The following is a 16,799-nucleotide window of genomic DNA, read 5'->3' on the forward strand; positions in this document are numbered from 1 at the left end:
AGTGTGGTACATCTGCAAAATGTAATCCCACTCAGCAATAAAAAGGAATAAACTTGATGCAGACAGCAACTCAGATGAATGTCAAATGCATTTTTATGCTGAGTGAAAGAAGATAGTCTCAAAAGGTTACACACTCTATCATTCCATTTTTGAATAGACAAATCTATCGTGATGGGGAAAAGTTCAGTGGTTGATTGCCAAGGTTGGGGCAGGTATGTGTGTTACTACACAGCAAGAGCTTGAGGGAGTGTGTTGGTGTAATATATCTCTTCTGAGTGCTAGTTGTGATTATGGTTATATGAACCTATACATATGATAAAATTCATAAAACTGTACATCAAGTCCATTTTACTGTAGGATAAATAAAAATAAAACATATAAATTGCTTTCAGAATAACATAAAATGCACAGGGTCTGAATGTTGAGATTCAAGGTATGATATGATTATCTTTGTACTTTTCTATATAAACCAAACTGTGTATGATAAATAATTTATGATAAATCAGCTTTACATGAAGAAACAATAGTCTAAAATGGCTACAACATGGAAGTGTTTAATATTTCTCTGTAACTTCAATACATACTAAGCCTAATGATTTTAGTTTTCTTCTCTTCTAATACTCTATACTAAGGAAAGCAAATGACCCCTTTTCATCAACTTTATCAGAGATGGGAAGTGATCCAAACTAGACCTTGACTGATATCTCCTGATCAAGCATTGTGGTGTCATGCTTGCAGCTCATCTCATTTCATCCTTACTGCAACTCTGCTGTGTCTGAAAACCAAGAACATAACAACACTTAGAGCTTTTTCTTGAGTACGCAGTATTGTATTACATGGATCATATTTTAATCAAATGGAAACTGAAGCTTAGATCACCAGGGAAAAAGAAATATGCTATCTTTTTTTTTTTCCCTACTCTAAGTAAGACTTAGAATCCAACCCCCTACCTGACATTTATCCATTGCATAACTATAATCTCAGTTCTAACCCCTAATAAACTCACTTTTAATGGCTTAATGTGTATGTTATTAATTTCTGTTTATCTTGCAACTATCCAGTTCTTGAAAAGTGGCAAATCTTTCGTATTCATACAATGACTGGAGAGATGGATGGATGGAAGGATACTGGCTGTCTGGATGAATAGATGAAAGGAAGGGGAAAAACAGGGAGGGAAGGAAGAAGACAGGGTGGAAGGAGGAGATCATTCTTTTTTCTTTGTAATAATTTCAGTAAATTATACCCAGTCTATGACTCTTGTTTGGAAGAACTGCAAACTAAATGTGATCTATGTATGCAAAGCTTACAAATTTATTAGTGGCTTGTGCAGTAATTTTTCTTTTAATGTTTCTGTAGCAACTAGTGACAAATTAATAAAAGCTTAATTTTTATACAAATAGTTTTATTACAAATTTGAATTTTTAAGAAATACACATTTAAAGAAATTACATAAAAGGCCTTAGTAGTCTTAAAAACGTTTTGGAGACTTTCAGTGAAGTGTCACTTCAGGCATAGTGGTCCAATTCTACTCTCCTGCAATCCATCCATTCCCCTGCTGAAGTCTGAACACAGCTCATGAAAAATCAAGGAAGCCAACTGAATGTGCTCACATGTAAAAATACTGATATTTTGATTCAACAGAGCTGTTTTTCACATCAGGCTGCAGAATGAGGAATACTAATTAAATGAAGGCCTTTTAAGGTTGTTGCTTTTGAAGTCAAGTCATTCAGTTTGTGATTAGTGTTTAAAACCCTGAATATATTTAAAAACAGAATAAAAACAATAAGCTCAAAGTACATGTTTCAGTATAATAGACACCATATTCATGAACCTGGATTTGGTTTTGGCAATACACAATTTTTGGTTTGGAGGTGAACAATGAAAACTGGTGTTTCACATTCAATACCCTGATGTTTAAAATTCCATGTTAAAGGAGAACACAGTCTTTTAAAGGAAGAGACTATAAGCTTTATTTTAACAGTGGAACTGAAACTAAAAACTTGACCTGCCTAACTGCTGACATCTATATAAATTACTAATATATATATATATATTTAATTTCTGCCTATTTTGGACCATTTTTATTCCACAGGATATTTGTGATTTCTGCAAAAGCAGCTGCATAGTACCACACATAGCAGAAAGACCTTAATTTATATTTGGGGATTAGAAGATATGGCCACTGCACCTGTAATTCCATTTGGAGGTTCAAAACACCATTTCACATGACTATTATTTGTACAAACCAAGGGACCTGAATTTTGAAAACAGCTAGACAGTGACATAAACAAACATTTCATCCGGGGGTGGAAAATGAATCTATTATCATACAAGAATGAAAACGGGCATTCAAACAGTTTGGAAGGCCCCGCACACCTCCTAGCACCCTTTGGTTTTCTGATGGAGTCCTCATTTTACACATCAGTGCACTGCATTGTAGAACAGACTTATATTTTTATTTCATCAAAAGTGCCATTTTTTATGTCACTACTGACAGCTTATCGATGTCTCTGTTTCTCCTTCAGCAAGTAGAGGCCAATGAAGCAGGGTGTGTTAGTTAACGCAGATTCCTATAAGGCACTTTACGGTTTTCATACTGGAAGTGAGGTACACAGGATATATTTCTAGGGTTCGTTGCTGTTAAAAAAAGAGGAAGGGGAAGAGGAGGGAGTAGCACCATGTTGTGACGTTAGCTGAGAGCTGAGCTTCATTATGTTCTTCTCATACAGACTTGACAGCGACTGACATGCGTGTTCAGCTCCCCAGCCTTCAAGGTGGACGGCGTGGGCTTCCTAAAATGCAGCAGAGAAAACAACCAGCCATCACTTCACTGCTTGTCAAGCAGGCAAGCAAGTTCCTCAGCCCTCCCACCTGCTTGGAGATCTCTAAGGGATCAGACGGGGATGGGCTCCAGCCCCATGACAAACAGCCACCGTTATTCAGCCTGACTCTAAGAGGGCACTGTGCTGGGGGCATTACGTGGCCTTCATAACGCATGGAGAGATACAAGTTATCGCCTGCATTCTCCAACCCCGGCTCTGCGGTCAGTGACATTCCCAGGAGCACACAGAGAGTGAAGGCACAGCTCACGTCACCCCGTGTCTGTTTAGCTCCAAAGTCTCAACCACTCCCCATCACACCCTCTGCCTCCTTGAACTACAGTTAAACTTTGTCTTCTCAACCCGATTATAAACTCCTCCAGGGGAAGAAGACTGCTCTTCTCTGTAATACTTCACACATACTAATATTTATGGAATGATATAATGAGCAACAAATCTGGAAAACTTAACTAGACCTTGAAATAATACTTTTATAACTTTTGAAGGATTTATATGCAGGTGGTCTGATTGAAAAACAAAGAGAAGGGAAGACACCTAATGCTCCAAATACTTTCTTGATCCTACAAGGTTACCTTATTTGGACTACTGGAAAGGTAGAGACTGAACTAAAATAGACGATCAAAGTCTGTTATAGTCAAAGGAGTCGTATAAAAAGTACTTTGCCCTAAAACTAAGGCTAATTTTTATTAACTTCTGGTGAAAATCATAGTGCCCCTAAATTAATTATTTAAGTTAATGGGACATTACCTAATTTTGTTAAGAAAGCATTTTAGTTCATTGTACCAGGATACTGGTTAAAAAAAAATCGCCATTTTTACCTACTTACCCTATAACACAAAGCTCCAGGAGCTGATGTATACATTAAGTAGCATTTCAGTAGCTAATGGTTAAATTCTATCCGTAAAGTTGATGTTAAGTTTCCAGTTGCCTGAAAAGTACTCATTAACAACTGGTGATTTTTTGATGCTTTAAAGAATTGAGTAGCAAATGTGTTGCTTCACCTTTTATGATCTAAGCTACAAAGAGATGGGGTCATAGCAAAGTTCCACAAAATTTTCTCCAAACAGGTAAAGATAGACAGGCGTAACTCAAAGGATGAGAAGCTTGTTTGGGGAATGGACAGTCAGTAATGGTCCGGGCTCCATCAGCCTCCTACATCTGCTGCAGCAGAGGCTGCACCCACGTGTTCCAGTCCATCAGGGACCAGGCCAGGCTCCAACTGAACTGCAACAAGGTCAGCAGCCTCTTGGGACAGTCATTTGAAAGGTAAAGCTTCGGAAATGGAAAAGAAAGGAAAGAAAGGTCTTTCCTTTTAATTTCAGGTGCATTTGTACTGAAATTTATTTTGCACATGTCTAAAAACCACAGTTGTGTTAAGTCAGTCAGAACTCACACAATGCAATGAACGTGAACGCTGCTCACTTTTCTTTCACTAAGTGTTAAAGATTTATTTGTAAATGCTCTTTGAAGATTTTAATTGCTTGAATTACATTTTAGTGGATTCACCTAGAAAAATGAAAAAAATGACCTTTGTTCTTTCATGGTGTTTCAGTCAATGAAAGAATTAAGCCCATCACCTAAGCTCTGCCTTTGAAAATTGTCTCGGTTATCTGCCCAAGTAGAACAGAATCAAATGTTCATTACTACATATGGAAGAAGCATTCCTGATTATTACTTTATAACCATTTTTGAGACTTTGCATTGGAAGGTATATGGATCATAGATGAATAAAAAAATAAAGGCCACAAAGTGGGTGAGGGTCCTATGACAGAGGGTCATTCCAACTTACTTGAACATCTCACTTCTCTCTATAATGGCAAGCCAAAAGCTGTAAGCATTTGCGTAGTAATTACAAGTCCCACGGCCGTGGCACTCGATGAATGGAGCACTTCTAAACTCTTCCAGACAGGAGCCGGGGGATGCAAGGGCTTGGCCAGAACCTTCCGCCCCAGCGCTGGTGTGCTGCAGAACAAAGGGACCATGTGTCAGCAATTCTCACCCACAGACAGGAGAGGGCGGCACTGTTCCCAGGGAGGAGCCAGAATGCTCCTTCTAGAAAGCCAGCCCTCTGCCTCATGCAGTCACCACGGAACACACTCATGCCCATACTGCTCACAGCCTGCAAGCTGGTCCCTGCTCCACCCACTGGGCAGGATAGCACTCCACGCAGTGCCAGAATCAGTCAACCACTCCTCCCAAAATAGGAGGCGACCGGTCCAGCTTCATTAGATTTTAACGAAATGCTGTTCTTGCTATGTCTTATTTTTGAAAACTGGAACCTCTTCCAACTTGGAACATAAGACAACAGCCAACATGTGCAAATGATACTATAACCAACTGATATGAAAGCAGACTTTCTAAACGAAAGTATATAGAATAATCAAAATCCTGTATTTGCTACATTAGATGCTACATGTCCTTTTATAAGGTAAAGAAAAATCATCTATTCTTTTTAAAAGAGGAAATTTGACAAAAGAATAAGAAAAAGGAATAACTACTACTGTAACTCTTAAATTGCAATTTGGTCTAATGGCTTAAAAAGGTGATGTGGAAAGTATTTGTGTAGGGTCATTTACTGGGAGTTATTCTAAGTAAGATCATACAAGTTCAGAGCTTTCATATGCTCAATCAATACTGTAAATTGAGGCAATAAAATAAAATAAGGAAATACAATGGAACCCCAAACAGGTACCATATTTCCTGTTCCAATTGGTTTTTCAAGGAAAGGGAACATTCAGGGCAGCTGGGTGATGGGAGGGCAGTCTCGGCCCGCGTGAAGGGTGCGGATACTCCCATGAGTGGAAGAGGCAGCATGCTGTCAGCCAATATCCCACTGCTCTCTTCCTGACTCAAGCTTCTGCTCTCAGGCTTGCATGTGTTTTAGTAAATGTGTACCTCCCACACACACATCCTTCTCCTCTTCTACCTGACTCTAGGAAATGTCATCATGTCCTCCCAGCTACCTACTCCCAGAGCAGTCACTCCCACAGCAACAGGAGCACTCTGTCTGGGCACTGGAACCAGCGTGTGCCCAGCGGAGCAGGCCAGGTTCCTCCCCAGGAGGAAGACCGGCCTAAGCAGCATGAACACAGAACTGAGAGGGTGGTAGCATCAGGGAGAGGAGGTAGGGGTGATAGTGGGTGGCTCCTCTAGGAAAACACGAAGTTGCCTGAAGCACTTACCATCACAAAGGAATAGCCAATCCAGAGCGAGGACCATCCATTGGGGCACGGTGGGATCTGAATCGTCTGGCTGTGCACCGCCATCACCATGGCTGGAGCCTCACACACTGCACACCTGGAAGGTACCAGAGCAAAGATACTTAGCAGCTCAAGGGATGGCCCAGGATGAAGCCTTTATTTACGCATTCTTTTTCCCATTACTTGCAGTCAATCTTTTTCCTCAATTTTTCCGATTCAATTACATGTTTATCGAATGGATAATGTGACCACTTCTTGGACTCCAAGGCTCAGAGACTTCTGGTTGGTTTTAGAAGCCTGTCTCCATATTAAAATATTAAATTCAAAACTACATCCAACATGAGTGATTTAATTATCTGCTTTGTAGAAGGAAGAAAATGAACAGTGGCCTTTTCCCAGAGGAGCTGGGCTACAGGTGACTTTGTTTCCTCTTTTATGTTTTCCAACTTTTCAGCAATGAGTGTGTATTTCAACAAACACAATTAGTGCTTGGTGAAATCCCAGTGCTACCACTTCCAGACTGCAGCCATTTGTTTTAAGCGAGGAATCATCTAAGATATAAGACTTAGAGTAGCCAAGGCAAATAATGTACTCGAAGCTGGATGTCCATGTGAGCCTCCTTCAGAAGACTTGTTCCAGACCTGGAGCCAAAAGACCAGTGATGGGCCCCTACCCTGGGCTAAGGCTGTCCTCAGGACCACTGAGGCTGTAGTAAGTCCCACAGAACCCTCCCCAGGACAGACACTTCCCAAGCAGGCCTCACATGCAGCCACCCAGGAATAAATTAAAACAACCCACAATGTTCTGACTCAGACCCTCTCAACTAAGGGAACCCTTTGATGGTGAGATAATGTTTTGTAAAAGAAAAAAAAATTAAACACTAGCAGGAAAATAATTATATTCAAGTCACAAAATGAACAGTTTTAACAACGCTGATAAATGACTATAAATGGTATTAATAATTACACCTAGTTATGCTAGAACATTTGCATGAAAATGGATGAGGAGTGGGAAGAGGGCCTAAATTAGTCATTCGATTTTCCATGGACTTGGGGGTGTGTGCAATTTTCTATTTTTTTTTTCCACACAGATGCAGATGAATTAAAAGGCTCGGTTAAACGACAGTTACTGAAATTGGCCTTATACACCATCTGCCTGCCAGACGCAGAAACCAGAAATAAAGCATGAAGAAAGGCTTTCTCTGGGCTAGGGGGACTCAAGTGGCTACAGAGAACGTGGTCCTGATCCCATCAGATGGCTGAATAGGAAACAGAATCACAGGGTTAATTTTACAGTCCCTTAAAATTCATAGTCCAATTCCCCATATAATTTATGAAGAAACTGAGGTCACAGTGTCAAAGCCAGAACTAGAACTCAGTTCTTCTTTCTACTACAACAACTAAACAATTAGTAGTTTTGTGATGATTCTTGCTTTTAGAAAGCCAGAAAGTACTTAGAAGCCCTCAGAAGAAACATGTAAGTCCTGAGAAGTCACTGAAAACCTGTCACCAGGAAAACCTGCTTCTTAAGAGGCCAGGAGAAATAGGCTTCTTCCATCATTACCAAAAGGAAATGTGAGAAGTACATGGCTTAAGGAGTAGCAGGCTTAAAGGATGTGACTTGTAAGGTCCCTTCACGCTGAGTTAGGATGGGTCAGTTAACAGAAAGATGTAAAAAGCCTGACGTGTATAGTACTGGGACATTTAAACAACTCATGCTTACAGAACAAGGGGTTCTTACTGAAATTAATGGGCCCACAGAGAAAAGCAAATCTAAGACACAGGGCTTCTGAAGACCTAATTTTTGGAATATTCCAAATGTATGCCAGAGCCCTCATGTTCTCCACCAAGTCAAGGTCAAATATCAACTTTATCAAGAAGGTAAATAAAAAAATGAAAAATTATTTTCTACCTGTAGTCCAAGGGAAGCTAAACAAAAACACAAAAGTGGTTAGTTTTCCTTCTCACACATTCATCATGGTTCTGAACAAGGAATGTCTCAAAACAGAGCAATCAACAGGCCCTCACTGACATTTTCAAGTGCTGTCTGTGGTTTGAGAAGTGCCACTCTGGAAGGGTAATGAATGCCTGACTTTTCCCACTGAAGATTCATAAGTTTTCTCACAGCTGAAAAAATCAGAAAGTTGTCTGGAGATATTTCGATGCAAGGCAATCTAAAACCTGTGGTTTTCCTATATATTAGGCATCTCCCAGACCTTCTGTTCCAGGTCCTAAGTGGCACAGTTCTCTTAATAAGACTGTGATGGGCCAGGCCCAGCCTCCCTGCCTGCCCCCAAATGGGCAGTGATCAGTGACTAGTTGATGGCCACACACCGCTGGACCCACGCACGGGCTCCGGGGGCCAGCTCCGGCCAATTGCTCCCTGTTCCCATCCCTTCTGACTGCAGGACACTTCTTAGCCAACATGCTACATCTTTCTTCATATTCAACAGCTGCTGATTGCTTTAAAGGAAGTGACACGTTCCTTCTGAGGCTCACTGTCCTAGGGCAAACTTATCCTGTCTTGTTATTCTTTTCATCCTTTATTATCTTAGTTTGTAAAAGTAAAATTGTAGAATAGCTTAGTAGTCAAATAAATTTATTCATTTGCCAATTTTCTATTACTTCTGAGTAAAGCTAAGAAATCAACATTTTTTTAAAGATTTTATTTATTTATTTTTAGAGAGGGATGGGAGGGAGATAGAGAGAGAGAGAGAGAAACATCAATGTGTGGTTGCTGGGGGTTATGGCCTGCAACACAGGCATGTACCCTGGCTAGGAATCAAACCTGCGACACTTTGGTTCGCAGCCTGCGCTCAATCCACTGAGCTACGCCAGCCAGGGCAAGGAATCAACTTTTAATTCAAAGGTAAGAGGCAAAGATAAGACAATCACATATTTTTCAATTATAATAATTTCAATTTCCCATTTTACTTCCTCCAAGGCAGACTCTTGAGGACCTGAAAGCATGCTCTAGATATTAATTAGTGTGGAAAGCACTTAATTTGGGAAGTAGCTCAGTCAAATGCATGCATTTGCAGCTGGGTACAATATTACCCAAGACGGTAAAAGTAGGTAGAGGGGGAATATGAGAAAAATTTGAATATGTATATATTTTGACATATACAATAAATCTGTATAATCTTTTTATCTAAACAGGACAGATATACAGTTTGTGGTATTACCATTTCTTGGGGACCACCTCACACCTATGTTTAAGTTCCTGCATTAGGTGCCACTGAACTGTCCACTCAAAAACAGTTCTGATAAATTTCGTGTTATGTATATTTTACTACAATTAAAAATAACGAAATATTTTTTCAAATTTCATGGGAGTGGGGGTAGTTCAGAAAAAAAAAAAAGCCTTGAAAGGCTCCTGAAGAGGATTATTTAAGGGAAGCAAAGTTGAAAATCCTCTTCTAATGCCTGCTGAGCCCTCCGATGACACTGCTTTGCTTGTAGGGGGAAGACAACCACCGCAGTGTGTCCCTTGAGACACGAGTTCTGCTCCAAACCTAGGCATTATCTCACGATGGTCCTGCACTGTAATTAATTCTTAAAGAGGATAACTGACTGTTATATAAAATCATTTTTATGGCTGATTTCTATGACAAAACTCAAATAGCATAATTAATAAACTGAATGGTAATGGATTGAATGTTTTGGGGGAAATGAAAAACAAAAAAACTCTGTCTAGACTACAAGCAATTTTTCTTCTTCAATTATACACCTGTTCCTACAAATGCCCCACTCACCTGCTAATAAACGGTCTAATATTTTCCCCGGAGATGGGTGCCATAGACATTGGCATGGGCGCTGGAGTGGACAACCAGTAGGAATAGTCATTTCGGGAGGCGAAGTTGCAGACATTGTTGATATTGCAGAATAGGAAGGGCATCGTACTGAACTTGCGCAGGCAACTTCCAGCCGTGCCTGGAGGCACAGAGAGAGATGACAAAGTGAAGTATTTGCTTTCTAATTCACTGTCTGCCTCTGTGTAAAATGGATTTAAGCTGGCTAATAATGAAAGGCATATATGCAATCTAACCATGAAAATGGGAACACATTTTTTAAATTATAAATAAAAGGAAGTAGATATACTAAACATACAAGCACGACTGTAAATGAGCATTAAATTAAATTTAAAGTAATCAAGGCAAAAGGGGAACTTAAAGAATTACGTAGGACATTTTGACTGAATTCTAGAAGGTTTTTAACATGGGGTTCCTTATACAATGGATAGGAACACAGTGGTCAGTGTCTTTAACACCAGTTTTGCCAAAAATGCAGGGATGCTCTTTATATAGCCGCTTGTGGTTTGCAAAATCAGTAAAAGTTAGCAATGTCTAACACTAAAACATGATCTGGATATCTAGTGGAGGGTGGATAGCTGAGGGGAACGAAGAAAATGACAACAGACATGAGCTTTCTGCTGTTATAAACCAATAGAATGGACACAGCTTAGAACATGCAGAAAAAAAATTTGGACAGAGTAACATGGGACTTTTTCTTTTAAAGATTTTATTTATTTTTAGAGAGAGAGGGAGGGAGGGAGAAAACATCAATGTGTGGTTGCCTCTCGCGCACTCCGACCTGGCCAGCAACCCAGGCACATGCCCTGACTGGGAATCGAACCAGCGATTCTTTGGTTTGCAAGCCAGCACTCAATCCATTGAGCTAAACCAGCCACAGCTGGGACTTTTTTCTAAAAGAGCCACAGTAAAGCTGCTCTATATTAAAAATATCAATGCAAACTTTCATGTGTGTATTTCAGAAATCTTGATCCTATTTGCTAATTTGAAGAAGAAATCAAAAGCTTTATTAACTTAAACATTTTCAAAGATACAGCCTTTACATTTTCTTGGCTTCACATTAGTAATGCAGTGGCTATTAAATTGATGGCTCATTTGGCAAGGATGTAGAGAAATCAGGCTGAGCCCTCTTTTCATTAATGAGGTCTTTGGGGCACTCTGAAATACAGGACCAGAGCTGAAAACAAGAAACCACTGAGGCACTGGACGTACCTAACACAGAATTTGTGCATTTGTAACAATGCATCCATGTGTAAACATCTCACCTAAGTCCTGTCCGTGGGCCCGTTCATTGCCTTGCACATAGAGCAAAGAGTACCCGTGGTAAAGAATTTTGGTCCCAGGAGGACACTGTGGATCTTCTGTTGTTTGACTGTGCCTGGTCACAAGGAAACCATGATCAACAGATGGAGTGCCTGGGGGACCCATGGATCCTGGCAAACCATCAGGGCCTGGCGGTCCTGGGAACCCTCGTGGACCTGGAAGAGAGAAGAGATATTGGGTTCCCCAGTCACAGTCAAGTTGCTCTGGACAGCTTCAAGCAAGACCAATCAAATACAACAATCCACCTTCTTGCTATCTTAGCTTTTCCTTTCTACATAATACCTTGAGGTGTTTTACATGCAAAGCTGATGCTCGAAAAATTTAGTCCAATGAATAAATTAAGTAGGAGAAAAGGAATATATGAATAAATGGAATAAATGACATGATTCTGTACATGTAATGCATATAGAATTTTGGGGCCTCTCTAAGAAAGAATTATTACAGAATTATTAAAACAACCTCCTTTTAAAGTGGCCTCCTGTTGGGGACCACCCTGCCTGGTATCAGAAGCTGTAACCCCCACCAAGGCTAAGGCTGAGGGAATGACCTTGGACCGTAAGCCAGCAAGGAGACAAAAGCTTATCTCCCTGGCAGGAGAGCTTCTGTTCCTTTTACTTGATCCTGCCTGGTCCCCAATGCTTGGTTGGTTAGCCAATGACAGGTAAGAGTGCCCAAGGGGGGAACGATCTGAGACAGGCATGATCGCTTGGGAGGCCCCCAGGGAAGGACTTTGGGGGCTACAGCAAAAGGGGGTGATGGACCTTCAGCTTTGACAAAGCCTGAGTCCTCATTGTCTGTGAGAAAATCTCCTTATCTCTTGGTTACCTTAGTTCCCTTGCTCCACTTAAGCCTGAAACAATGACAGGGTGGTGCCGCCATGTGCTGGAAAGGGTGGGTTCCCCGGGTGGCAGGCTTAAGTAAAAACAATGTAAAACCCTGTGAAACCTACTTTGTTTAGAATGCTCTCAACTGAATGTTAAGGGTCCAAGGAAGAAGTAAGTTTCTTCCATAAAGTTTTTTAGAGCTCTTTGACCCTGACTCAGAATAGGCCCTCAGACTTCCTTGTTACCTATTGTTTAATCCTTACTTCCTGGCAATGAGTAATGAGCTTTACCTGAATTCTTATGCAAACGAACCCAATAAAAGCCTGCTCTGGTGGGAGAACAGGGCGCTCTACCTTAGGGAAGCTCTCCCCTAGGGAGGGTGGCCATGTCGCTCCACTAGAGAGAGTGGCCGTTCCATCCCTATTTCCCCACAGGACTCGGTTGTCCCTGTGTTTGTTTTTCTCGTGTTTCAATGAGCCATCTGCAGCGTTCCACTGTCACTGCCGGTCAGTGATCGCGTCAGCCTCCCTTCCATGTCTGCCCAAAGCCTGTGCATGGAAACAGGGCACTAAGAAAGCCCCCATGCAGTGGATCCCTTACTGCCCTGGGATAACTATGCCGCCTGTGAAACTTCTGCTGAGCTGTGCCCTTTGCTCAGTTACTCAATGCCCTGAGCCTTTGGCATCTCAGTCATTATGGGATATCTGAGTACCTGCTTCCTAGGGAAGCAAACCAACTTTATCCCATGGCCGACAGTAGTCTTTGGCCAACATTGGCATTATCATCTATTTTCCCTTGTCCGTTGCTGAAACAGAATTTCTGTAGCTGCAGCCTGCTTCCCTCATAGGAAAACAGACAGGACCATCACTCTTGGCCTACTCTCAACAACATCTGGAAAACACTATGCTTTGGTCAACATCTGTCTCCCTATACAGAAAAAGTGATGACAACTATTTAGCTCTTCTATAGAATCTGATTTCTTCTAAGAAACAGACTTCTTTGGAAATCTTTCAAATAACATTTTTCAAATCTATTTTGCAGGTTCCCACATGCCTGGGCCTAATGCCTCTAACCTAAAGACATAGGTAGAAGTAAGGTTGAGAAACTGCAGTAAACCTACCAGGAGGTCCAAAGGGTCCTGGCTCTCCTTTCTGGCCAGGGGCACCGTCAAACCCGGGAATACCTGGTGGCCCAGGTAAGCCCACTGATCCTGTCACACCTGAAGGAAGAGAAAAAGAATTTGTGATCTGGTCCCAGAGAACAGCAGGCTGAATCTTTTTCTTCCCTTCTGAAATGTCCTCTTTCCCCTTCTAGAAAATAAGCATAAGGCCTTTGACTGAAGATGAAAGTTTTCCCAAAGAAGCATGATTGCTTCCTGCAAAGCCCTGTATACATTTCTCTGAGGCAACTGCCAAACTGACATTAGAATGGGTGTGCACTTCATCATTGCATTCAGAGTTCTCCCTAGTTTTCTGACATTATTGCTGTTATTATTTGGCACATTGTTTTGGAAAAGGCAGGCTATGTGTGCTGGAGACAGAGATATTTGACACATTTTCATTTTCTCACACGTGTCCCCCTTGGCCATATTCCAGTGTCTAAGTAATTTTTAGGCAACAGATATATTGACAATGAATAACTTTTTCTTCATGTGTACAGTTTAATTTTAGGTAGTTTAAATTTAAATTTTCCTGTGTTCTACCTTCTAATTCTAAATGTTTTCATTCTTCTTTGTTTTTCACCCATTCCTTACCAATAGCTCTTGAAATAGGAACTGTTTAGCCCAAATAACCAGAAAGATTCTAGGTTAGGATGTCTGGGAACAACAGAAATTAGCACAAACCTTTGCCAGTTAGGTAGAGCTTCTGGACCAATTCTTACTGTTTAGATAAATACTTCTTACCACCCCTGATCTCCTAGCTGGGAAAGATGATGTGGTTCCTTTCACTCATGTTTTTCTTTCTTTCTTTGTTTTTTTTAAACGTTTTATTTATTTATTTTTAGAGAGGGAAGGGAGGGAGAAAGAGAGAGAGAGAGAGAAACATCAACATGCAGTTGCTGGGGACTGTGGCCTGCAACCCAGGTATGTGGCCTGACTGGGAATCCAACCTGCAACACTTTGGTTCACAGCCCGCACTCAGTCCATTGAGCTACGCCAGCCAGGGCTTCACTCATGTTTTTCTAAGTGAGCATAGATGTGTTAAGTTGTATGTTCCTGTAGCTATTCCTGTATTTTGGTCAGGCTTTTTTAGGTACGCTAAAAAATTTTATTCGGTTTTGATATACATTAAAAAAAGGTAAACAAAAATCATAGTCAAACAGGTGTTTATGTAGCCATTACCCAGAGACTTTGATTTTTAGACACATGGGTGAAGAGGAAATACCTTCCCATTTCCTCCTGATTCCCTACTCCTTCCCTATACAGCACGGTTATTCTTACCTTGCTGTCCTTTGGGACCTGGAGGTCCAGGAATCCCTTTCATACCAGCAGGACCCTCAGGACCAGGCAACCCTGGCTCTCCTCTGATGACATCATAAGGACCTGGTGGTCCAGGGGGACCTGGAAGACCTGTGGGAATCAAGGAGGCCACTGATTAATTCCACATCAACACACAGGGTCAGAAATAGCTTGAGAAGAATTCAATATGAAACCCAATCTGAACAGAATATTTCTCAGATGGAAAATCACTATCAAAAAACACAAGTAATCAGAACCTCATTAAGTCATAGATGTAACTGCACACCTTTATTATTTTACCTAAAATCCTTAGTCCTCAAGACTGGAACAGACATTGGGTCATCAATGCAAACTGTCCACTGAATCTGGGAATCCCTGACAACCACCATTAGCCCTCACTTCAACACTGCCCATAGGGGAAGCTCATTCTCTCCCAGGCATCTCTCTTGTGACTTGGAGAGCTCCCACATTTGCAATTACAAAGTTTTTCTCATACTTATCCAAAATATGCTCCACTGTTCATTAAAACCTCTGGTCTTAATTTTTAATGATGAATAAACATAACCCTTCTACTGTATGACAGGTCTTGAAATATGTGCAATAATATAGAGTTTGCAGAGGATTGTGAGGTTTGCCTCAACCTCCCTTCCCCAGCCAAACATCCCTAATTCTCTCACTCCTTCCACACACATTTCCTCATTTCTTTTTTCCCAACATGCCACTTCCTACTGCATTCCAGTTACTCATTCTCTCCCTTGAAACCTGGTTTAAAAAATTAAACACAGCTCTATAAATAAGGTCTGACCAGCAAAGACTCCAATGGGATGCATGGTGTAAACTACTTCCAAAATTATCCTGTTATTTTTTGAGAAAGATTTAAAAAATTTTTTAATTACAGTTGACATATTAGTTTCAGGTATACAACATAGTGATTAGATATTTATCTATACCTAACAAAGTGAGTACCCCAATAAATTTAGAACCCACCTGACACTATACGATTATTATTAATTCTTCTTTAAATGTTTAGTAGTATTCCAGTAAAGCCATCTAATTTTGGCTTCCTAGTTGGGAGGTTTTTTTTTTAAGCTTTATTAAGAGATAATTGACAAATAAAATTGTAAGGTATTTAAACTACATAACATGATGATTTGACACATGTATAACTGTGAAGGGATTCCTCTTTCATGTTAATTAACACATCCACTACTCATTAACTCCTTTTCTTTGTGTGAGAATTTTTAAATCATTTTTTATTGTTATTCTGTTACAGTTGTGTATCCCTTTGCCCTCCTCCACCCATCCCACCCCCGTTTCCACAGTCAATTCCCACCCTGGTGTCCATGTTCATGGGTCATTCATACATGTTCTTTGACTAGTCCCTTCCTCTTCTTTCCACCATTATCCCCTTCCCCCCAACCCTCAGTCACTGTCAGTCTATGTTTCCATGCCTGTGGTTCTATTTAGTTCATTAGTTTATTTTGTGCATTAGATTCCTCTTATAGATGAAATTATATGGCATTTGTCTTTCACCAACTGGCTTATTATCCTGTGTTTTTGGAGCCACTGCACACTGTCAACTCCTAGTGGTGGGAAGCCAAGGAAAACCCTTTCCTATGAAGAACTCCTTGCTGTCCAACCAGAATTTATTCAGCCTATTCATGCAAGATTGACATTATTCCTATTACAACTTCAAGCCACCAATTTCCAGTCTACCTTCAGAGCCTGTGATATTTTGTGAATCTTGAGTCTATAACACCCTCTTCATTTCATTGACCTCAGTCATAGATTTCACAAACTTGACTTTAAAGGTAAGTCACTGGGAAAAACATCTACAAGATGACCCAATCCTGACAAGCTACCAAGTAATTTGATTGATTAACCATTTTCTAATGATATTTGAGTCTTTTCACATAGGTATAACCAAACACCCTAATTCTGTGAGTTCAATAGCTTTCACATTTCCTTAGATCTGTATGGTACCTTCCAATACAGCACATTCTCTTACCTTTAGCTCCAGGGAAACCTTGGTCTCCTGGGTCTCCTTTAACTCCCTGAATGCCAGGGAGACCTTTCAGACCTGGGGGAAAGCAGAATGTTGTCTTTGCACAGAATTCCAAAGATATACAAGGACATGTGTATGCACGTGCACACACATATACACACATGCACATTTGTGTATATACATATGCATGCATGTGCACATATATACATACACACACTCATAGTGAAAATTTTCCAATTTAGGCTTGCAGAAGACAAGAGCATTATTTCTGGTCAACTATGTACAACTTTTAATGAAACTCTTCTTTCTAGAACCCAAAAGTTACATCTCTAAACATA

At 40.6% G+C, this 16,799-nt stretch overlaps 1 protein-coding gene across 1 annotated transcript in view; it reads right to left on the reverse strand.

Moving 5' to 3' along the window:
• Positions 1-1,385: 1,385 nt before the first annotated feature.
• The window catches only part of COL4A1 (collagen type IV alpha 1 chain), a 156,116-nt gene continuing 140,702 nt past the window's right edge, over positions 1,386-16,799 (reverse strand). The window contains exons 45-52 of the mRNA XM_045821227.1: positions 16,465-16,536; positions 14,439-14,567; positions 13,119-13,217; positions 11,117-11,329; positions 9,795-9,972; positions 6,023-6,137; positions 4,630-4,802; positions 1,386-2,792 (exon numbers count right to left, since the gene is read on the reverse strand). Coding sequence (XP_045677183.1) covers positions 2,711-2,792; positions 4,630-4,802; positions 6,023-6,137; positions 9,795-9,972; positions 11,117-11,329; positions 13,119-13,217; positions 14,439-14,567; positions 16,465-16,536 — 1,061 coding nt within the window. The 3' untranslated portion in view covers positions 1,386-2,710. The remainder of the gene's footprint in view (positions 2,793-4,629; positions 4,803-6,022; positions 6,138-9,794; positions 9,973-11,116; positions 11,330-13,118; positions 13,218-14,438; positions 14,568-16,464; positions 16,537-16,799) is intronic.

Source organism: Phyllostomus hastatus, unplaced genomic scaffold (genome assembly GCF_019186645.2).
Source record: "Phyllostomus hastatus isolate PE091 unplaced genomic scaffold, TTU_PhHast_1.1 phas_scaffold_46, whole genome shotgun sequence".
Lineage (NCBI taxonomy): Eukaryota > Metazoa > Chordata > Mammalia > Chiroptera > Phyllostomidae > Phyllostomus > Phyllostomus hastatus.